At 37.0% G+C, this 25496-nt stretch overlaps 1 protein-coding gene and 1 pseudogene across 2 annotated transcripts; one reads left to right on the top strand and one right to left on the bottom strand.

Moving 5' to 3' along the window:
• Positions 1 to 772: 772 nt before the first annotated feature.
• LOC149908203 (uncharacterized) lies at positions 773 to 24540 on the top strand. Of its 2 annotated transcripts, none has more exons than XM_090101647.1 (9): positions 773 to 886; positions 3074 to 3163; positions 5839 to 5964; positions 11440 to 11890; positions 16787 to 16931; positions 17050 to 17099; positions 17890 to 18121; positions 19673 to 19869; positions 23455 to 24540. In XM_090101647.1, the coding sequence occupies exons 1-9, from the start codon at positions 780 to 782 to the stop codon at positions 23668 to 23670; spliced, it is 1614 nt and encodes a 537-aa protein (XP_089957773.1). In that variant the 5' UTR covers positions 773 to 779; the 3' UTR covers positions 23671 to 24540. The 2 variants fall into 2 exon arrangements, with proteins under 2 accessions (XP_089957773.1, XP_089957774.1); XM_090101648.1 differs by having other exon boundaries at positions 22027 to 23545.
• LOC149908204 (uncharacterized) lies at positions 10360 to 11213 on the bottom strand (annotated as a pseudogene).
• Positions 24541 to 25496: the final 956 nt, after the last annotated feature.

Here is a 25496-nt window from a genome sequence, read left to right as displayed (position 1 = left end):
GCTCCAAATGTTTCCTCGGTGTGCGTGCTCGCGTACAAATATTATATGGGGGCGATAAATGTGTCGCGTTTCAAATGTGGCGCCACAATTATAGAGATACAAGCTCAGAGCATAGGTCTCCGCTAGGAGTAATAGTGTTCTGTGGCATAGGTTTATTCCTCTGAGGATACAAGTGTCGTGTGCGGCGCGCCTGACTTGTAGTTGTTAAAGTTGAACAGTAGCTTCAACTTTTTAATTAATAATTCACTTACCAATGTATCCTTTCTTTGCAAAGTAAGAGTCAAGAGACGTCATAATATTTATATTATAGCCTATTATAATAGGTATCCTTTCTCGATAATTCGATATACATATATGAACGTATACGTCTTAACTCATGATTATTGAAACTTCAGAAATAAATAGTTTGGAAAATCCAAAAGTGCACGCCTCATAATTTTTTTTTAATAATTATTTATTAATTTTTGTTTATTTAATAACAATTAAACCACATCGAATCAGACCCTGAAAAATGAAAGGGTTCTATTCCTGAGCATACTCAAGCGTAAGAGAAAAAAAAAAGACTCGATTAGTAAAGTATTTCGGTTGCTATCGTGTTAACAAGAAAATCCTCCGCACATACAGACACACGGACGTCCAAGACAGAACTTTTTTAAACTGTTTTTTAACTAGTTTAAATAACAAAAATGACATACATACAGTTGAATCGTACTATTTTATGCGTAAACGGTATATAGTATTATGTAGATAGGTACATACTACATACCATTAAATGGAGCATGCGCGATGAGATTTCCTTCGCGCGGCGTAGTATCGAATACTCGGAGGGAGCACAGTGGAAACGGCTTACGCCTTCCAACAACCCTAGAATTCCTTTGTTTCTCAAGTGAGTCGTTAGAAGTGTTCTGGAATAACTCCGTATATGGAGGTAATTTGCACAAAATATGTACGATACGGCATCCAGAGCATAGCGGATTACAGTAAAACTAACTGTTGCTCTTGAAATCGATAAGTACTGTATATTTTTGAGGTGTGCTTTTGTTTTGGTCACGATTATGCTTCGTATTAACTACGCAGTTTGTGAACGAGTGAGTTTGGATTTTTCAATGTTAAATATACCTAACTATGTGATACGTTTTAATGAATGGAAACTAAAGCTTTATCTATAGCTAGAGCCTAGATAATATCTAGTTTCTATAAACCAACAGCTAGCATATTCATATTAAAATAAGAATATATTGTTTAAAAATTCATACATATTTTCAATCACAATATTAACTACTAGATTTCCGCCCGCGGCTTCGCCCGCGTTTTCAAAGGAAAACCCGCATAGTTCCCGTTCCCGTGGGATTTCCGGGATAAAACCTAACCTATGTGTTAATCCAAGTTACCCTCTATATGTGTGCTAAATTTCATTGTAATCGGTTCAGTAGTTTTTACGTGAAAGAGTAACAAACATCCATACAAACTTTCGCCTTTATAATAGTATTAAGATTAAGATTAAGATAAGATATAAACTCAAACTCAAACATTTATTTATTCAATTAGACTTCTTGGAGAAGCACTTTTGAAACGTCAATACATATTTTTTACATTTACCACCGATTCGGAAAGCAGTATCAGAAGAACCGGCAAGAAACTCCATATTTGCTCTTTTAAATCATATCAGTACCTATTACAATTTAATTTTACAAAATATGTAACTGTATATTATCATAATATGCCAGAGAACTGTCCTGTGGTTTTTACGCGATAACCCTCCATGGGTTTTTATCTTCCATATATTCCTTATACCTGTCTATGTTCCTTATTAAGATTCAAACAAGAATACTAGGTAATAGATTATTATTTCATTCTTAGGAAATAATGTTTGAAATTTTATTCGGAGGTTATTAATGTCGTTTAATAAAGATATAGGATGAGGCCTGGAGGAAATCGCTTTTAAGCGATAAGGTCACCTTTTGTACTTTACCTCGCATTCATTGTATTGTTAAATAGTGTGGTATAATAAATGGTTAAATAAATTCATAAATAGGATGACGTATTTCGTACTGAATCCCAAAAAAAAAATTGGTACAGAAGTGATACATCTGTTTGAGATAAATATTAATTGTTTATGACGCACGATGGGAACTTGACAAGCCGGTGTACCGTGTACGCCGTGTACGCGTAACATCGTGTGTGGCTCACGGGCACCACGGGGTTTACTCCCTCACAAGTCACAACTCATAAGTCACAGTAGGCTCTGAACTCGTGGTTCGAAAGGTATACGAGTCGACTGGTTAAAAACATTGCATTCTTAAAAAAAAAGTATGCGTGTTCTAGAGTACACACGTAAGAAGTGAAACTTCTTTATGACCTTAAAAATGTCACGAGTATGGCGTAACGCAAAAATGTCACGCGTACGGCCGCGGCGTAACGCAAAAATGTCACGCGTACGGCGTAACTCTATGGGCGTAATGCAAAAATGTTACACTAAATTTTTGTCCAACCCCGATAAAGAAGTTACACTTCAAAAATAATTAAAATAAAATTATTTAGTGCATCAATGTTTAAATGCAATTCGGTGTTCTAGATTTTTTTAGCGTTAAAGTTAAGCGTTAAAGTTAAAGCGTTAGTGTTAAAGAAGAAGACAGTAAATTTTGCGCGTATATAAATTTATTCAAAATTACAAAATGCGTTTGGTACAATTAATTTTAGCGAGGGAGTGTCCTGCTCGGCGGTTGCGTGGCAAATCGAAGTAGTAGAGGACAGTGGGGTCAATCCGCGGCCAATCGCACGGCGCGGCGACGTGACGCCGCGATGACGCAGTACCAACGCTCCGTTCCGCACGATTTTGTTGCGGCAACACATAGCCATACGTATCGTGCCATTATCACGCACCATTTCGTGATATAGAACAGTTTCCGCTCGACCTACACTTACTGACTTACTGACCACTCCGTGACTCCACCATTCGCACGCTTTCGTTCTTCTCGACTCCTGAAAGAATACTCTAGGCATTATGATTATTATTTACTTACGATCTCTTTAAGAAACCGTTTTAATCAACTGAAAACAATGTTTTGCTCAGGTATACCACAGAGCGGCCGTCGGCTAAGAGTCCCAAGAAGGAAGTCATCGTGGTGCCCTCGCATCTCGCTGAGCGCTTCGACGAGATTGGGTACGTCATGCGGCATGCCTCATATCACGTATGATAGCTTTGTCGCAGCCAAATGATTGAATTGCATTGCAATTTCATAATTCATTACTAGCCTAGGCTCTTTATTAAAACTGAAAGTAGGTATTGCAGTTATATTATCTACCTATGTAAAAAAGAGCGTGTGTGCCGAGCACACGTGTCAGAAATGACACTTCTTTGGTAACATTCAAAGATACCAAAATCGTCGGCTAACTCCATGACGTGACGATGTCGTGGCCATATCGTAGATTTGCTCATTTCATGATAAGATCGATCATTTCGTGAAATGGTCGCATTTCATGAAATGATTGGATGTCTATTGGCCACATCATGATATTGTGGTTTGAGCAGATCAATGATAAGAAATCGTTTCTCGATATGGCCAACTAAACGCGCGGTTTTTTCATGAAATGATCAAAATTATTTGATCATATAGTAAAATAGTTACATTACTTATTGGTAGAGGCGCTGCAAGTGCTGTGTTTATATGATAAGATGGCGGCCGCTGGCGAAAATTTAATTATTCGCAGAAAAAACTTCATAATTCGTTTAATAATTACAATATGAAAAAGTCATAGCAAAGAATTTACGATGAAGAGGTTTGAGTACTATGGAAACTGCGGATATCTTATATTGAAGAAAAAATGTGTCTAAAATCTGTCCTATATCATACTATATTATTGTAATTGTTTCTTTTTTAAAAAGCGATTCGCTTCTGGCACTCGCCGGCCGCTGCCGCGGCACGCTCGCTTTGCTCGCTCGGCTCGCGCGTTGTTTATCAAAGTCTAACCTAACCTAACCTAACTGTTTTCTATTGCAAAAACCGCTGGCCGGCATTTAAGTTAGTGCAAAGTTACACGATAAACAGTTACAAGTTCTTAAAATATGCTTATCTAATCTAATCTAATCTAATATATATTATAAAGGCGAAAGTTTGTAAGGATGTATGGATGTATGGATGTATGGATGTATGGATGTATGGATGTATGGATGTATGGATGTATGGATGTATGGATGTATGGATGTATGGATGTATGGATGTTTGTTACTCTTTCACGTAAAAACTACTGAACCAATTACAATGAAATTTAGCACACATATAGAGGGTAACTTAACACATAGGATAGGTTTTATCCCGGAAATCCCACGGGAACGGGAACTATGCGGGTTTTCCTTTGAAAACGCGGGCGAAGCCGCGGGCGGAAATCTAGTTTGTCCATAAAAGGCCTGTAACACTTCTAGTGTTACAAGTGTTTATGGGCGGTGGTGACCACTTAACATCAGGTGGCCCACCTGCTCCTTTGCTTGCTCTGATATAAAAAAAAAATCTGGATTTTTTAAATATTTTATGGACTCTCTATATTTTATACGATCTGGCCCAATGTGGATGACCAAATCATGAAACATTGACGATTTAACGATCTGATCAAACTATGTTGGCCATTTCATGAAATGCGACCATTTCGTGAAATGATCAATCATTTTATGAAATGAGCAAATCTACGATATGGCCACGACAACGATATTGCCATGACGCGACCATGAAAATTTTACCTTCCACGCGTCTAAAGAAGTTTCACTTCAAAAAAACTGGGTAAGTTTATTTATAACTAGCGGTCCGCCCCGGCTTCGCCCGTGGTACATGTTTACGTTTTCTCTACATAAGAACCATCCTCGTACTTCAAGGAATATAATAAAAAAAGAATTATCGAAATCGGTTCAGCCGTTCTCGAGTTATGCGCTTACCAACACATTTTGCGATTCATTTTTATATATAAGAGAAGAAGAAGAAGATAAGATAAGATTAATTATTACATTTACATACTAATAACTACACCCTCTAAAACATTCTCGGACGGTATGTACGACCCAAACAAAACATAGATATGTACCTATATGATTGTATTTTATATTTAGTTATCTACTTGTACGATTCGGTGCGAACTGCGAAGTATGAGCGGCCGCGGCAGTGCCAGCATCGATCGCGGTAGATCTGGCTGTAGGAGCATTAACCCGTTCGTGGTTTCCACTAACCCACTTTTAATAAATATTTGTCTTGTACAGTTTTAAACTAAGTAAAGCAATTGCAAGCAATTTATATGAATTTCTAAATAGTAGGTAGTAGGTGATCAGCCTTTTGTGTAGTCTACCTGCTACCAGACCGTAACTTTTTTTTGTTTGTCACCATTGGGAATCGAACCCAGGGGTCAGGACCCCTCGTTTCAACGCTCTGGTGGTTAACGGACTACGCCTTGGTACCAAGGAGGAGGTCATGAAAAGATAAGGAAGATAATATGAATAACTAAAAACTAAAAAGTCGTATCGGTACAATATTAAGTTGTTGTGATTAGCAAAATACGTGTTACCTACTAGGTAATTTATAAAAAATAGCAATATTTTGATCCATTTCATCATATTTTTAGACGGAATTTTTATAGTATCATCCTACAAGCTTACTCAACACTTAGTTACTTAGTCAACATCAAACTAATACGAAATATGAAATAATATTAGCTGCGCCATTATCGAGTGTGGTCGAGGTGCTAATGCTTGTGTTAGGTACTGCTTTTATGCTGCCTTATCTAATAGTCTACTACTAATAATAAACTTTTCGTTTAATTATAAGAGTGAATTATGAATTAAGTATATATTTGTAGATCAGCAAGTGAGACAGGAGTGGATGTGATCGACCTGGGCGCTCCGCGGCGCGCGCGCCTCTCCCCCGCCCGCCCGCACACCGCCCCCGCCCGCCCGCGCCCTCTCTACACGCCCAATCCGCGCCTGTGAGTAAATGTTATATTTTTTTACTAGTAAGAAATAGATGTAACTAACTAATTGAAAAGAACTTTTTGACAGCAAATTTTTAGAAGATAAAAACGAGTAGAACTAGCTTAGACCGGACTCTCAGTGGAGTTTCGTTTGCAAAAATAGCGGACCTAAATCTGACTTCTGATATATATTGTATAGATCCCAGACATCCTATAGACAGATGTTGCCAACCAGTTTTGTGGTCCCCCTCTCCCCACAACGGTAATTAAATATGGCATACAAAGAAAAAAATAAACATTTCCAAAACATGCCGCGTGGGGTATCAAATGGAAGAGCTTATTGAGTAGATCACGAATATATAGCATACTATAACATTTCTTACACTTTCTCTAAGATTTTTTAGAAAATTTACGAAAATGGTCCATTTTTGAGTTAACTTTAAACCATTAAAGAAGAATATTTAAGAAGAATATTTACAAAAAGAAGTATATTTAAGTTTAGAAGAGACTGATGAAGTTAAGAGGCTGATTCAAGAATGTTCTGCCATATTTTTCATTCTGTCAAACACAACGATAGTGCAGAGATAATTATTCCAAGCCCTGACACCGATATTTTTGTATAAGGCCTTTATTTCTGGCATAAACTGGAAAATATACTCGCCATCTTTGAATGCTCCCCCCACTCCCCCATGCAACTATTTCACTGTACGAACTATTGAATCGTAAACAATGGACTATTGTTAATTATTTAAAATAATAATTTAAAAAATATATTCATGAGTTTTCAATCTATAGTGGTTTAAAGTTAACTCAAAAATGGAGCATTTTCGTAAATTTTCTAAAAAATCTTAGAGAAAGTGTAAGAAATGTTATAGTATGCTATATATTCGTGATCTACTCAATAAGCTCTTTCATTTGATACCCCACGCGGCATGTTTTGGAAATGTTTATTTTTTTCTTTGTATGCCATATTTAATTACCGGGGTGCGGGGAAGGGGACCACAAAACTGGTTGGCAACATCTGTCTATAGGATGTCTGGGATCTATACAATATATATCAGAAGTCAGATTTAGGTCCGCTATTTATGCAAACGAACATCTCCTTGGAGCCTGCTCTAGTTGTAACAAGTGCATTTAGCTATTAGGTACTACTACTAGGCCCAAATAGTTAAATGAAATGAAATGATAATTTATTTGTATGAATTGTGGTTACAAAGTTGTTATATAATAAATTTCACATCCGCACAATTCGCCAACAAATTGGCATACAAATATTTAATTTAGGTTATTATTATTATTATAGATATACATTATAATACAGCAATACTACAATTTTATTTATTAGTACAATTTGATTACTACAATATTATAATCGTTATTATTTTCTCCATTACAAAATTCGGGAATTATAGCCACGATTTTAATTTTTTCTGCATTAAATTTTTTGGCAGTTCCCTTATATGCTTTGGTATATGCAGGTTAGATATCTTTATACACATCACACTGGCATTCTTTTGGTAGAGTGCTGAACGGCAGTAATTAGGCATCATAAGACGTGTAGGATCTCTTAGTCCCAATCTAGAGTTATCTTTCATGTTTTTAAAAAGTTCACCGTGTTTTTTGACAAATAAACATATTTCCAAAATGTATAAACCCGTGAGTGTTAAAAGATGGTGCTTTTTGAATAATGGTCGACAAGATTCTAAGGGACCAATATTGCACAAAGCCCTTATGCACCTCTTCTGTGCCAAGAATACATTTGTCACGTCTGTCGAGTTGCCCCAGAATATAATTCCATACCGTATCACAGATGTAACGTATCCGTAATATGCGGTAAGCGCAGCATTAAAGGACACTGTTTTTCTTAATCTTCTTAATGCGTAAACGAACTTATTTATTTTTCCAGTAATCATGTCACAATGAGCTTTCCAATTGCAATTTTGATCTACATTTAACCCTAGGAACTTTATGTAATGTTTTGGTTCGATGGGCGGTGTGTGTCGAGCTTTATAATTCGAAAATTGAATAAATTTTGTTTTAGTCATAATTATTCGCAGATAGATTATTATCATTAAACCATGTCAATACTAATTCTAAATTATTGTTAATTGTCGTGTTATAGTTAATCTCTTTGTGATCGTCAGAATAAATTATTGAAATGTCGTCTGCAAAGAATATAACATTTTGGTCCATTATGTCAGGTAGATCATTTATGTAAATTAAAAATAATAAAGGCCCCAATATGCTGCCCTGTGGCACTCCGAAACTATTAGCTATAATAGAATAGGGGGACTTGTACGTGGTCATCTGTTGTCTCTGAAACAAATAATCATGAATCCATTCAAGAGCAGGACCTCTAATGCCATATTTCTCACATTTATATATGAGTAGTTTGTGGTCCACAAAGTCAAAAGCTTTTGACATGTCGAAGAAGATTGATGTAACCGGAATTTTATTATTAATGCACCTCGTTACTTCCTCAATTAAATAGAACGTAGCCAATGTAGTAGATTTATTTGCTTGAAATCCTGTTTGTTCTTTTTTAATTATATTATATAATTTGTTTAAAAATTTTAACAGTCTGGCACTCATGGCTTTTTCCAGAATTTTTGAAAAAATGGATATAGGTGTAATCGGGCGGTAATTTTTTATATCAGTTTTGCTACCTTTTTTGTAAAATGGTTTAACAATAGATACTTTCAGGATTTCAGGGAAGATGCCTTGCGAGAATGATTTATTATAATTAAATTCGCCAATAGGTACGTAAGAAAAGCTGTGTTTACATTCTTTCAGTATGCTTGTAGCTATTGAGTCATAACCTACAGCGTTTGTATTTCTAAGAGAATTTATAATTTTAACAATCTCTTGTTCTGTGCATGGTGAGAGAAATATGCTGCTATTGATTGAATTTATTCTATACTAGCTTTCCGCCCGCGGCTTCGCCCGCGTTTTCAAAAAAATCCGTTCCCGTAGGATTTCTGGGATAAAACCTATCCTATGTCCTTTATCGGGTATCAAAATATCTCTATACCAAATTTCATGCAAATTGGTTCAGTAGTTAAGGCGTGATTGAGTAACAGACAGACAGACAGAGTTACTTTCGCATTTATAATATTAGTATGGATTTGTAATGATTTGATTGATTAATGGAAGTAGTTATTGAATTAATACATGTCAAATTAGTAAAAAAATTATTAAATGTCATAGCAATTTTTAATGGATCTGTTATATCAACGTCATTATGTGAGATTAGGTCAATACAGTTGTTATCAGACATAATATTATGCGTCCAAGTATGCGTCCCTCTGATCTTTATCAAATCCCAAGTAGCTTTTGTTTTGTTTTTGGAATTTAATACTAATCTATTATTTATTATTCTTTTTGAGCAGTTTATACAAGATCGGAGTATCTTATTATATTTTTGAAATTCTAACTTTTTTTTCAAGGACTTTGATTTATAATGAATAAATCTTAGCTGTTTTTTCCTCGCGCATGCTATTTTTATACCCTTTGACATCCATTTCACGTGACTGAGAGTATTCGTTATCCTTCTTTTGTACAAAGGAAAACATAAATGATACAGTAAGCAGAACAACTCATGAAACTTTTTGAAAGCTGCGTTAGCATTTATTTCATTTAAAACATCCGTCCAATAAAGAGATTTCAAATGCATGTCAAATTTCCTAATATTTTCCTGGCAATAGTCTCTTCGCGTTACAAACCAATACTTTGGTTTATGGCCAGCTTGCTTTGGTAGACTAACTAGTTGACATGTTTCATGATCCGAGAGAAATACTTTCAGTACCTTACCCTCTGCTCGCGGTATATTTGTTGCAATTATATCTAGGCATGCTAGTTTACGAGTTGGTTGATTAATAATTATATTAATGTTGAAATTTTTTAGCAAATTTTTAAACCATTTTGAAGACTGGCTTTCTTTCATTACGTCAATATTAAAGTCTCCAGCCAATATGATATTAAAATTTTTGTTTGCGGTTAATTTATGAAGGAAAAGTTCAAATTTTTCGAAAAATTTTGTTATGTTTGAGTTAGGTGTTCTATATAGGTATACAAACCACGTAACAATTCATGCTTTGTATCTCAACGGCACAACATTCAAATATTTTTTCTACTGTATAATCGGCACAGTAGTTAATAGTCTTGCAATCAAGGGACTTGTCTAGTAAAATACAATAACCTCCACGCCTTTCTTGTGATCTACAGAAAGATGAAGCAACATAAAAATTTTGTAGAATAAGGTTGCATTCCTCTCCTTTTTTGATAAAAGTTTCAGTTAGACATATTATACTAATGTTTTCTTCAATTTCTGCCAAACACAACTCAAGCCACTCTATTTTATTCAGTATGCCTGCAATGTTTTGATGCAAAAGATATTTACCATCATATACTTTATGCTCGAAAAAACTCAGTCTCTTCAACCAAATTTTCTGCGTCAACGGTTTGCGTAGCTTTATCGCTAGTATTATAATAATTATTAACGTATGGTAACGAATTCTCAGCTTGGGTAGATGTATCTTTATAATATTTATTTTTTAAGTTAGTAACTGTACTACTGAATTTAATTTTATTAGTTGATTTTAATTTATTTAACCAGTCTTTGCAAACCAAAAATTCGTTACTGTAATGTTTGAATTCTAGTTCTGTATTAATTTTATAACATATTCTATTTAGGTAGTTACTGTGAGAGTTGCAATCATTTTCATTAACATTCAAGAATGTGCAATTCGAATATTTTAAAAATAACTAGTTATTTGTCTTTAATAATTATTAATAAGATTTTCATTTAAATATCTGTTTTTAACAATATTAAGTATAATTACACTAGTGTCCTTTAAATATCGGAGTATAGCCGCAGTTTCGGCCATAAAGTGGAATGGGTTATCATCGTGTTCTCCTAAACTTAAAATAAATTTATCCGTCGGTTTTGTTTTTATTTTGTAACATGGTGCTGTTATGTCTTCTGTGTGAGCAAAAGGTTTAGTTATTGATGATATTTCATATTTTGCGGCTAAGTTAAATGTGTTACGGTGAAGTCGAACAGCCATGTTTACACATTGTTGACCGCCGAAAATAAAAAGACGTTATTTAGATTTCTTTTCCATTATTGTATTGTTAATGCTCGAGTCTGGTTTTTGCAAGGTTGTTAAATTTTTTGACTGATTGTTTAAGGTTAATTCTAAAAGGTTTTCTTTATCAAAATCGATTCTTCGTTTAACTTTTATGATATTTAGCGATGAAGTTGTTCACTCACTGTACAGAGTTAGTTGTTCACTCACTGTACAGAGCTATCAACGCATATAGGTTGCTTTCGAATTGTAAGTATAATTTATAACTACGATGTTGATTCATAACATAAATGAGTCATCTTCTTTTGTTCTGACAGCTGCTGTTGCTGTGTAGTTAAAACCCGTATTACCCGTAAAACCCTAGGAAAACATAGGACATAATTTTGTTTCACTTGTCGCCCAGCTACCCGGGCCCAGCGATTCAATCGAAGCGGAAGGCGGACAGAGGGAGCTCGAATCGTGGTCGCAGACGAAAGCGCGTGTTCCGGCGACCCGTCCCGAACTCGCGCCTGTACCGGCCCGCGCCGCCGCGGCCCGCCCCGCCGCCGCCGCGGCCGCGCGCCGCCTGGCCGCCGCCCGCCAGCTCGGCGCCGCTCGCGCTGGACACGGCGTCGCGCGCCGCGCTGCGCCTGCTCAGCTCGCGGCTCGCGTCGCCGCCGCGCGCGCCCGCCGCGCCGCGCCCCGAGCGCCGCCTGGTGGTGAAGCTGCCGCCGGCGCCCGAGAGCGGGCACTCGGCCTCGCCGGAGCGGTTGGTGCGCGCCCGCGCCATGGACACCGCCACTCGACATTCCACCAGCCCGGATTGCTCGGACGGCAACGAGCCTTCCTCGGCGCCTTCAGAGTTTCTAGCTGAGGTGAGCTGTCATATTTCTTGAATTTATATTCAGACATATTATAACGATGAAAACGTGGGCGAAGCTGCAGGCCGGAAGCTAGTTAACCATAAAGTACTTACACAAGAATAAATGCAATTTTTGCACGCCTCATAAGCGAAGCGTTGAGGTGGGTACTACTGTCGCTTCGCGCAAAACATCTGATTTTTCAAACTTAAAATGTCTTTATGTATCATACATTGCACTTGTAAGATAATACATACACACACATATTAAGAAAAAACACTATTTTTAACGTTCATGATATTTTTGATGTCATTTTTGTTATTTAAACTAGTTAAAAAACAGTTTAAAAAAGTTCTGTCTTGGACGTCCGTGTGTCTGTATGTGCGGATCCTTTTTCTTGTTAACACGATAGCGACCGAAATACTTTACTAATCGAGTCTTTTTTTTTCTCTTACGCTTGAGTATGCTCAGGAATAGAACCCTTTCATTTTTCAGGGTCTGATTCGATGTGGTTTAATTGTTATTAAATAAACAAAAATTTTATTTATTATATTATAATTAATAAATATTTATTAAAAAAAAATTATGAGGCGTGCACTTTTGGATTTTCCAAATTATTTTTAAATTATAGGTAGTTACTCTTTTTATTTTGCTCCTTAAATTTACGAATAAAAATATTACCGGGACGGATTCACTTTAATATGACTTAGGTAAATCACTTTTCCTTAGGTAAATCTCATTCACAATTCACCTTTCTATGAAGATACAGTTTACTTAAAATGTTCTAATAGTCAAATGTTGGCTATTAAAATGACTCCACTATAAATCAGGCAAATTTCTCAAACAAGCTGGAATGTTTTTTTTTGAAATCATTTCATGTGTTTTGTGTTTGAATATGCTGCAAAATATTAGCTCTTGTATCGTTACTTTGAAGTTTGAACTCTTGACATTTTTTCTTTTGAAATATTATCGAAATTGCGAATTAATTGCAGATGCGTAGTAAATAGCTCACTAACCCGGTGCGGCAAACGCACATGCGCGTCCAATAAATATTTCGTGTGGTGCTATGAACGCGTTTGCGCGGTTGAAGAAAGTCTACCCAGTGCGGCTGGGCGCATTAGTGCGTCCATCAATACTTTGCCCAAGTGCGGCACGGCGCTTATGTGCGTTTGAAAATTTTCGTGTTTTATGACGGTCATAAAATTTATTGCGCTAAAAGTAAAAGCACAGTATTACAATATTATTTCCTACAGTAAGGAATCGCCTTTGATGTCGCGCGATGCCGCCGCCAGCGTAGGTACTTACGCTGCCACACGAAAATACGCTAGGGTTGCAACAAATGGGAAATAAAACAATTGTGATTATTAATATTTATATGATGAAATCATTTATTCATATTATGTACATTCAAAATAATTGCGATTATTAAATCTGATGTAATTATTTGTTCATAAATATATAATTACAGATATTGCACTGCTAAATATTATTTAAGTGGACACTATTTTTGGATGTTCTTAATTGTATATTATAACATTTAACTAAGTAATGCATTCGCATTGGGATGTACAATCTGATTAGAAAATAATGAGGACAACATATACATAGCTTTGATTTTAATTCAACAGATACAATTAATACAATCTTTCTGAAATATTGTTTCCTTCTGGGATTTCAATGTAGATTTACATCCGTAAACGGCACAGTTTGTGCGCGCCATAATAGAATATGTAAGTACCTATGTATAATAAAATTATTACACAAAAAATACGACTGCGTCGTCCTTTCGCGCTAGGTAAGGCAAACTAAGCGTGTTTGCCTTACGCGGCCCGCGTCGCCCGACCCCCGCCAGTTCCCCTCCGTTACTCTGCACAAGTACATTCGTCGCACTACTGTAGGAAATATGGTAATATATGGTAATACTGTGGTAATAAAAGTATAAACAGACGTTCGAATTTGGTACGGACCGCACCGTGACCTTGGTGCGCTCTGGACCATATTCGATCATGTGTACAGTGGTCCGCCGGACTATATACTTATTACAGCTTTAGTCACAGTTCTACCGCCAAACCAAACGGACGTCGGTCGATCGTTATCAATGGCGATGGCGTCGGATGACGTGGCTATTACTGAAAAAAGATTAATAATATAAATTTTAGAACTCTACAAAGATTTATGATATGACTGCATATGTCTGAATGAATCCCTGTCTTTTAAATATAATTTTGCCCATTCTTTTCTCTTCGTTTTCTTCTTTTCAATGGTTGTAACTTGTACTTGTACTTGTACCAAAAGAAGCCTTGAACTGAGGTCTACATGTGAAAAAAATACAACATTCTAACCACGAATTTAATATTTATTACGAGAAATAGATTTTCAAAGAATTCGGTTTGACTTTTAATGAGATTACTATGATCAATGCTCGAAATATTCACAAAAAAGGAGATTAATTTGTATTAATTTGATATTATTGAATTGTCTTATAAATCTAAGATTTTTTTTGTTCAGTTAATTTATTACATATAAGAATTAAGTATCTACCTATAATAATATATTGAAATATCGACTATAACTAACGACTAAAACATAAACAAAAACTTGGTAATAGATAGATGATATATATAATTTTGTTTACTAGGGACAACCCTGACAATCTTTGAAAATCTATATCTCGTAATACCTTCGTGGCTAGAAAGTGGTATTTTTGTCACATGTAGAACTCAGTTCAAGGTTTTTTTTGGTACTAAACAGAGCTTCTACTAACGCCTGCATATAATATAAAAAAATAAAAACGAAAATCAGTAAAAATTACAATACTTTCGCCTCTATCGACAATATCGAAAATTTCTAAAAGGGATAATTTGCGCCTTTAATCACTTCATATATTAGCAACATAATAAATTATCTAGTGTATCTATTTTTTTTATACGAATTTATTTAGCTCAGTCGGCCGCGAAAATTCCAATACATATTTTAAATGTTTTTTTAAAAATCGTAAATTTAATCGTAATTTTTAAACAACGAATATTTTTTTTGTGCGGCAATGCCTGGACGTATAGCCGAAACCGATTGAATATTGAAACTGTAAAGGCGGAGCTGCAAAATGAGCTGTAAATGTAATTTTAAATTATCGTGCAAAGATTTTTATACATTCGCTTTACTTTGAATGGACGCGCATACGCGCCCGCAAGCACATGTTAAAAGTCCGAAAAACGCGCATGTGCGTTGGCCGCACTAAATGAATTAAGTAAACCACTAAAAACTGAGAACAATTACTATTTGTACAATTTTCACAATCAAAAAGTAGAGATTTCAACGAACTAGAGGCACTAGGAAAAAAGGAAAGTTTTTTGAAACAGCTGATATTTTGACGTGAGAATTTTCGATTGAAAGTTAAGCTGCTCCTTTTATATTAAGTTGAAATAAGACGAAAAAGGAAATATTTGTAATCAAATTAATTACGGTGTATTTCGGATATTATAAGGTAAGTTTTCACCAAATATCGTAGAAAATTTTTTTTAAAGATATCTAAAAATAAAAAACGAAACACTTGGTTATTATGGTTGGCACATTTTTGACTAGCGTAAAAAAAAATTCGCGTTTTTCTGTTGAAATACATCCGTAAACAGCACAATATCTAACCATTTTCTACGAAAAACGATAATCACAAATCCAAAATAATAAAATTACTTTACTTAAGTCAATTTGATTAATGTTGTCAATCTTCGTTGCGTATCGTCTGTGCGTATCGTCCCTGTAGAAAAATATGGACCATTTTTAGACTCATCGTGCGGGTGAGGTAAGTGTTTAATTTTGGCGGGAGGCGGAGAGTGTCCGTTCTGTAGCGTTTAGCTACTAGGTATTATATTGTATTCTGTGGTTATGTGAAAAATTGTAGATACAAAAGTAAAGAATTAAAACCTACAGGGTACTTCCCGTGAACACAGAATCCTAAAATTTAGTACCAAGCAACGTTGTATATATAGCACTGACAAAGGAAACTTAGAAAAACAGTTTTATACAGAATCATCGGTGCGCGAGTCCGACTCCCTCTTGGCCGGAGTTACTTCCGTCACTTCCGCCCCACCTGTAAGAATGCTGCCCTACCTCAAATTTGACTGGCCACAGATTATATCTCTGGCTACGGCCCTGTCGCTATCGCGCTATCTTTTAACTCCGTTATTCACAAAATTTTATTTGATAACTAACTGCGCTCCGCAGTTTCACCCACGTGGCTCCGCTCCTGTTGGTCTTAGCGTGATGATATATAGCCTTATATAGCCTATAGCCTTCCTCGATGAATGGGCTATCTACCGGGCTATCACCGAAATAATTTTTCAAATCGGAGCAGTAGTTCCTGAGATTAGGGCGTTCAAACAAACAAACAAACATACTCTCCAGCTTTATAATATAAGTATAGATCTAAGTATAGATATAAGGCCGCCATTTGTACATACATACTTGCATCTGTTTGTTTTTTTTTTCTGTGTTTTATGTAAATCTTGTGTGTGTGCAATAAAGTATTATAGTACGTTCATTTCGTAACTTATATCTATTATCTTATATCTATTTGCCACCAGAGATACATTTTCTTTGCTATAAACCTCACGGAGCCCGAGACCTTTCCAACGAATGCAAAACCGTGGAAATCGGTTCGTGCGTTCTGGATAGGAGTTATAGCATCAGGAAGGAAAACCCGACTTATTTTTATATCTATTATAAAATATAAACAATAATCCACTATGTAAAATCCTACTTTTAGGTATATTATAGAATAGAGTTGAAATCGGTAGTCCTATAAATATTAGAACAGCTGATGAAGATAAGTGGAAATTTCCATCACATTCATAAATGTATATTATAGGTTCATAAAAAAATATTATGTGTGTTTATTGTCAGTTGTAATTTCAGTTTCTATCTGCGATAATGAGACGGCAGTACGCAGAGGCGCTGAAGTACTGCCGCTTGATCCTGCAGTACGAGCCGCACAACGCGACGGCGCGCGGCTTCTATCCGCTCCTGCAGCACAAGCTCAACAATCACAAAAGCAATAAAGGTAAATCTCTTCTTATTTCTTATTTCGTTCTAATAAAAAAAACAAATTAGTGATTGAATAAATGGTTGCATAAACACCTAGTTAAAAAGATACTCTTTATTATTCTCTTTTTTCGCAGATGAAACCAGTTCGAGCGAGGAAGCAAGCCCTCCGCATGATCTCAAAAATGTACGTTTATACCAAACCTAAAAAATAGGTAAATGAAGAAAGAATGTTGTAAACTGCATCTTGTAGGTATTGTAACTCTAGTTAATCTGTGACACAGTGGCGTAGCATGGGGGGGGGGGGGCGCCGGCTGCGGCCCGCACCGGGCGGCACTTCGGCGGAGACGGCACTTCGGCGGGGGCGGCATTTCACTGGTGGTCAAAAAAAAAAAGTTTTTTTCGTCAATTTTTTGATGCTGTTCCTATAAATTTATGTTGCATGGGTGATACAACGTTCTCCCGTTCTCCAATAACTATTATGTATTAAGAAAACTTATAATTACTTTGTTACAATTTTCATTAAAAAAAAACATCTGTCTTTGTCAATCCTTTGTACTTCATCGTAATGACAGAGGGTCTGGCATTCTGTCTGTCTTCTTTTTATTCAATCAGTTCATTCGTTTCAGTTTCGCATGTTTTGTAAGAATGACTGAGTAAACTTTTTTATGTGAGAACATTAATTAGTTTACTTTTCAGTTTAGTTATATTATGCTCGACATTTTTTGTAATTCATTTAAAAATGATAGGGCGGCAAATTCGGGATCCACACCGGTTGCTAATGACACGTGCTACGACACTGCTGTGTCACTGTGTTATACCTCGTAGTCGTAGACGTTATCGTTATTGTCACCTGACGAATTAATTCGAACGTCCAATATGTGATTAGTTCGGAAAAAATGAACATTAATAAATATTAAACCTTCCAAAATTGTATCAGTAAACGTCATCCTATAACAAAACCCCATATTATGTAGGAATGCGACACTGAGGAGGGTTCGGGCGGCTTGAAGGTGGACGGCGGGGCCGGCGCGACGGGCGGCACGGGCGGGACGGGCGGCACGGGGGCCACCGGGGCCACGGGCGGGGACGACAGTGAGGACGCCTGGGACGAGTCGGAGCGCTCCGGCGCCTCTTGTTCGTCCCTGGAGCTGGACTCGTCGTCTCCTAGCCGCGCACAAAATTCACGATCAACGCGCTCTTCCGACAGTAAGTACCTACCTACTTAAAATTGTGGAAAATCTTTATTTCGCCAAAACATTATAGCTCACGTAAATAACTTTTTTTTTTTTTTTTTATACATGATAGGCAGGCGTTTGACCACTATCCCGCCTGATGTAAAGCGGTGATGTGATCTATGAAGGAGCACGTCTGCCTAGAAGAAGCCTATTCACTCTAGACTTGAAGAGCTGCAGATTATAATGGTCCGGGAATACTGACGATGGAAGAGAATTCCACACCTTCGCAGTTCGAATGAAAAATGAATTCGCATAACGCTGAGTGCGTGTGTGCGGTATATCGACTGTGAAGGGATGGAACCCCATTCCACGCCTGGATGTTCGATAAAGAAATGGAGAAGGTGGAATAAGGTGGTGGAGTTCATACGCACATTCACCGAAATGTATTCTATAGAAGACCGACAGACATGCAACTTGTCGGCGGTGATCTAAACTTTGAAGGTTACGACGAATCAACGAGGTATCGGCAATAATTCTGCAAGCTCGTCGCTCGATGGAGTCCAAAGCTCCAAGGTGAGTTTTGGCGGAACCCGCCCAAAGATGACTACAATACTCCACACACGACCGAACTTGGGCTTGATAAAGTTTTAGAAGCTGTTCCGGTGTGAAGTATTGTCTCACTTTAGCAAGTATTCCAAGTTTTTTGGCTGCTATATGGGCTTTGGACTCGATGAATTGTCCGAAATTGAGATTTGCAGAAATCGATACACCAAGTAGATCAAGGCTGTCAGTTAATGAGATCGGTACATCACAGAAAGATGGAGTTAGATGGAGAGAAGTCCGTTTGGCAGTGAAAAAACACGCTTGTGTTTTTTTCGCGTTAAACTCTACCAGATTAGCGTCGCCCCAACTAGCGACATCCTGTAAGGCTGAGTTCATACGCGTAACCATAGCCTGCCGCTCGGATTTGGTGATGATTTGGGATGCTTGGGCATTGGACAGATACCTCTCCACAACAGTAGTATCATCTGCATATCCGAACATGTTGGGTTTGAGAAGGTCGTTTATGTGCAGAAGAAATAAAGTTGCAGAGAGGACGGATCCCTGAGGAACACCGGCATTAATAGTCATTTCATCTGATGAACAACCATCAATAATGACACGTATCGTGCGTTCTTTCAGGAAATCTTCTATCCAAGCACAAAGGACATGGGGAATACCGTAAACTATGTATACTGTGTTATAAAACTAGAAAAGCTCACATTGAAACATCTTATGAAAACACGTTCATTCCGCGCATTTCGATACCTATCCGATTTGAGAATGTTTTATTTTACTTTAATTTTTATAATTTATCAAAAAACATTTTTAGTAAACTTATCCTAATTTAAACTATAAAATAGGTATATAATATAATGCGCTGAATTACGAGCGGATCGAATATTGAGATACGGATCTAAATAATAAATATCCGTTAGCACTTAGCGAGATAGATAAGCGTCATGTTATCTAATCATGTACAACGAGCTTTCAAAGGCGCTGTAGATGAAAATGTGAATGATGTTGTATATGTGCGGTGCAGGCGCGTGGTCGCGCTGGGAGAGCAGCGGCTCGCGCTCGGAGCGCGACGACAACGGCAACGAGCTCGCCGCGCCGCTGTCGCCCGCCCCGCCCGCCCCGCCCGCCCCGCACCCTGCCGCCGCCGCGCCACTCTACTGCGACGGCGACATTGAGAACGACAATGCAGCCGGTGACTCCTACCCGTCTACCGCTCTTAAGGTAGGCAACGAACAGGCAGAAATATAAATTGTACCTAGGGTTACTACGTGCTATAATAGTCTCTATATACGCTTCGACCGGGCAAATAATATTTTGATTTCATGCATTTTTCCATTCGAAATGATAGTTGATTTTTTTATGATATACAGGGTTACTTGTAAAACACCAGCAACCTCGCAGGAAAAGACAGCTAACATCATAAGTAACAAAATTTTTTGTTCTACGACTTTTGATAATTTGTTATATATTTTATTTTCATACAAAAATAAATATTCATTTACTACGCGCTTTAACTACGCGCATCCCAAAAATTACGTTAACAAGAAGCGAACGAGAGGGGGGAGGTAGGGGCGGAGCGGCGCTAGTGCCTTTGAACTTGACCTATCTGCGACAGTCAGCGCCATAGAGTAAAGTAATGGTCAGCGCATAGACTTACAAGTGTTAGGAGAGTACAATAAAAGCTTAAAAAATCATTTAATTTATTTATTTAGCATCAAAAATTCGGATATCGTAGATCCATTTGTTAGTAAAACAAAAAAATAAACCTAAGTATTAATGTTAGTAAAATTACATCTAAAAAACTAAAAACTAAGTCCACCATAGGACACTCACTCTACGCGTAGACATGTCGCTTTGACGCATCACGCAACCAGTGTGCGCACAAAGTGTCCCATGATTGGCGCACTTACATCCTCCGCGATGGTCCTTATAATACTGTTGGAACTGCCCCGCACTCTCATTAAAAGAGAAGCTGTTTTTTTGCGAATGACGGCCCAGAAATCCGATGTGTGTGCTTGAGCGAACATCCCGGAGGCGCTGCAGAAGCATGGCAGTTTCAACAGTATTCGGAAGGCATTATTATGCAGGACACGAAGAGCATTTAGCGATCGATCCGCATAGTTGGCCCATAGACTGCTCGTGTAGAGATTCTGACAGAACGCCTTAAAAAGCATTATTTTTACGTCTTTACTACAACGAGCAAATCTACGAGCCAACATATTGGCTCTAACCGCCAACGCTCGTCGCTCCCGCTCAATGTCCACATTGTCTCGGAGGTCATCGGTAAGCATATGCCCAAGGTACTTAAATTGTTTAACTCTTTCTATAACTATACCATTAAGAGCTATGGTGGAAGTACATCTAGGATACTTACCGGTGTCCCCAAATACAACATATTGCACGCCTCATAAGCGAAGCGTTGAGGTGGGTACTACTGTCACTTCGCGCAAAACATCTGATTTTTCAAACTTAAAATGTCTTTATGTATCATACATTGCACTTGTAAGATAATACATACACACACATATTAAGAAAAAACACTATTTTTAACGTTCATGATATTTTTGATGTCATTTTTGTTATTTAAACTAGTTAAAAAACAGTTTAAAAAAGTTCTGTCTTGGACGTCCGTGTGTCTGTATGTGCGGATCCTTTTTCTTGTTAACACGATAGCGACCGAAATACTTTACTAATCGAGTCTTTTTTTTTCTCTTACGCTTGAGTATGCTCAGGAATAGAACCCTTTCATTTTTCAGGGTCTGATTCGATGTGGTTTAATTGTTATTAAATAAACAAAAATAATAATTAATAAATATTTATTAAAAAAAAATTATGAGGCGTGCACTTTTGGATTTTCCAAATTATTTACATTTGTCATTGTATTGCAGACCATGTGCCTCAACGTATTTCTCACAAACTCTCAATAATTCAGACACAGCAGAAGCAGTCGGGGCCAGCAACACCATATCATCGCGATCGGCATAACTGATATTATTAACGTTATAAATTATTTTTAAAAAATTTAAAAATAATTTATTGCGTTATGCCAATAGTCGTTGAACAAATGTTAATGTTACTTATGATGTTAGCTATCTTGTCCTGCGAGGTTGCGTAATCGCTTATCGCACATTTGTAATTATTGTTAGGTACATAGGTAATATTAATGTTATTCTAGCCGTGAGAATCTGTAAATGGCTTATTATGATTGAATCATGTGACTATTTTTAAGAATACAGCTGTAGATTCTCCCAAAATATGAATAAATTTAAATAAATTTTCTAGACGACTTCGTTGGACGACTGTATGATTTTTAGACTGTGCTTCTACCATTAATAAACTGTAATTTATGTTGAAACTTGAAAGTATCCGTTCGTGCAGGCCAGCTCGTCGGCGGCGTCGTCGCTGCGGCGGCTGCGCGCGCAGTTCGCGTGCTCCATCAAGTGAGCGCGCCGCCCTCAGCGAGCCCTCCGAGCCCCTCCCTCCCTCACTTAAAACTACTTTCTGTCCTTTTCTCACGAAACACGCGGAATTTTATACGAACACAAATTATTTGTACTTTTTATATTATACAAATTACAAACCTATATTTTATTCATAATTATTATTCTAATTGTTACCGCAAGCGAATAGAAGGTTACTAGAAAATTGTATAATTCAGTGACCTCTTGAGCTTCCTTGGTAGAGTAAGTACGGTGCCCTTTGTGCTCGGGTGTGGACTTACTAGCTGCTGCCTGTGACTTCGTCCGCGTGGATATAGTCACTTTGGGCCGACGCTAACTTTAACCCGCGATTTAGTTTATTGGTTATCATAAAAAAGTTATAGCGAGTCAACTATACAAGACAGCAATATGTTTGTGTTGTGGGGGGCACTGAAAACCAGCGTTATGCCGGTCCCATGTCGACATGACATATGCTGAGGGCCTCACCATTTAGGTCGCCACACTAATTTCTTATCGTGTTTTAGTTTAATTATTTTTGTTCATTAGTCTTTATTTTTTTACGTGTTATTTCTTTTTTTAAATTTTGTTATATTTATGTTCTATGTGGTGTACCTAATAAAAATGATTTTCTTTCTTTCTATCTTTCTTTCAATATATCATATTGACCTATGCTGTCGCTGAATTATTTTTAGTGCTTACTAGCAAACCGGGCGAACTCCGTTTCGCCACCAGAGATACCTTTTCTTTGCTATAAACCTGAGCCCGAGACCTTTCCAAATTCCAACGAACGCAAAACCGTGGAAATCGATTCTTGCGTTCTGGAGATATAGCGTCAGGAAGGAAAACCCGACTTATTTTTATATAGGTAGTAGATAAAGAGGAACAAATTATTGTGTCACGCATGGTTTTTGCGAAACTTTAACTATTTACAAAGCGGCTGCAACTGAAACTCTCAAAGGGAAATAAAAACGATTTTGAAATATTTTCCAGTAGTGCTCTCTGGTTGGTCGGTCCTAGCGAGCCGGCACCGTTGTAGTTTGTACTCGCTCTACCAGGAAGCAACCCACTACACACGTTGTATTGTATTATTATTACCTAGTACTTACCTGTATCATTTTCATTCATCAGTTTCTAAATTCGTACTACGTAGCATTTAAGATTATTTAAATTTAATAAAATTTGTCAACGATGAGATTTTTATAAATCATATTATATTGAGCGCATGCAAGTAAACAGTGTTTGTACGATGAATGTTTGAGAGTTAGATGTACTATTATATTATATTTTATAGAAAAGTATATTGTATGAAAGTATTATGGACCTAATGTAGTCGGCCTAAAGGCACTTTATGTAACATATTCTGTAGATACATATCTCGGAGCGTCGCGTGTGCGCGTCTACCCGTGCCCGGCGCGTCCCGTGCCCTGCGCGGTCCGTGCCCTGCGCGGTCCGTGCCCTGCGCGGTCCATGCCCTGCGCGGTCCATGCCCTGCGCGGTCCTGCCCCGGCGCGTCGGCTTTGTTATTGTAAATTTTCACTGTTGTTGTTGGTGTTATTTCTCATTAGACGTCATGGGACTGTAGTGTAGATATTTTTTTCTGGATATGTCTAAAACCTAAAATTACCTGATGTCTGTCATTTGACGTTTTTGAGAATGTCGGTTAAAATACATATTATATGACGTATATCGGTTATAATATGTACATATGTAAGTATATATATATATATACATATCCTGCGGAATTTGACACTGCAATGTACCTAACTACTTACTGGAAAAAATTACATCATTTTCATTAAATTAAAGAACCAAAGATAGTTAGTACCTATGTGTATAATGACATAATGTTAATTATTTATTATATCTCTATTTGTTGTTCATCAATAAAAAGGGATCAATTGCATATTGAAGTACCTATATACTTACTCTGTCTGTCAATCTGCAAATGTTCTCCCGCGGTGTGTATTAGAGATTTGAATTTTATCGATATGACCTCGATATACCTGTTGTAAATAAATATACCTACTTACTCGTATAGTGTAGCGAAGCCCTAACCCCGCGAACTGTGGTCCGAATGAGCCGAGTGTAACGAGAAGACTGAACGAATTGACGACTGTATTCTGTAGATTGTTTATGTCATTTGTCCTTTCCTAATGTCTGCGAATGTTTCCTATGAGAGCGGCAGCAACATGATCAGATATTTGATTTTTATTGTAATAAAATTAATTAATATAATACCAATCATTGATTGTCTATGGATGATAATAAGAATACGAACAATATACAGACAGCTCTTGCGCTCGCGTTGCACCGCTCTCAGCTCGTACTACTCCACTACTGTGTATTAGCGATGAGTACGGACGAAATGACTAGCTGATGCTGTAGGTGAAGTGCAGTATTGTCTTAACTATGTGAATCTTATATATGGTTTATTATATAATAAATTATAGATACAGTGTGTAAATATTTTTTTTTCTTTATCCAAGCCAAGTGCCAACAGAGCTAAAATGGCCTGTTCACAGTTCACACTGACCCTTGACTATAATGAATGTGGAGGCTTCAACTCCGGGTGAACACTATTGAAAATTAAAACAGACAGCACAAATATGCTGTCCTTACGTTTGTCATTATTGTCTCACAGTGAGAACTTACTATTGATGTACAATATTGATTAACAACACCTTAAAGTCATTTTTTTATTTGTAATATTAACCCCTCAGCTGTCGCGGCGCGCCGCGTCAAAAAGGTGCTGTCTGTCGGAGAAATTCGAGCGGTCGGCGCTGATTTGCCGATTTTTTTCGGTATTAAAATTTGTGATATAAACTTTAACCTGTGACACTCTTGTAAATTTTGATGCTAACTTGATAACCAAATTTTATATTAGTTACTTTACTTACTCCCTGGCGTGTTTATTTTACTTATTAGAAGCATTTTTTCCCACACATTTTGAAAAAATATGACATTGTAAAGAAAAATACTCTTAAAAAAATAATATCAAGGTATTTTAGATTTTTATTTTTATATTTTCACACTAGAATAGACAATCTTTTGAGTGAATATAACAAAAACATAGGTTTATTTTATAAAAATTCGAGAAAGTTGAGTATGAATATCATCGTTTACGCATGAAAATAAGTGGACGCGATCTCCACATATGTTCATACAAATACAGACTTTACAGGGTGCTCAAAAATTACAACATTTCAAAATTTTTTGCTACTTGTTTTTATTTTTATTTTAATCAAAACTAGATAAAAACTAATTATATTGACCGACCCGCGAAGGCGCAAAAAAAACCGAAATTTACTTATTAATAATTTATTGTAAAAAAATTACATGATAAATTATTCCTAACTTAAACTACGTCCCTCCCGGTTCAATGTTGGAACCAAGAGTGCTCGTCGTCCA

This window comes from Colias eurytheme, chromosome 5 (genome assembly GCF_061535395.1).
Source record: "Colias eurytheme isolate Ceu_HAF_F1 chromosome 5, ilColEury1 Martin Lab GWU primary, whole genome shotgun sequence".
Taxonomy (NCBI): Eukaryota; Metazoa; Arthropoda; class Insecta; order Lepidoptera; family Pieridae; genus Colias; species Colias eurytheme.
The sequence above is the reverse complement of the archived record's forward strand: the minus strand, read 5'-3'. Positions and strand labels throughout refer to the sequence as shown.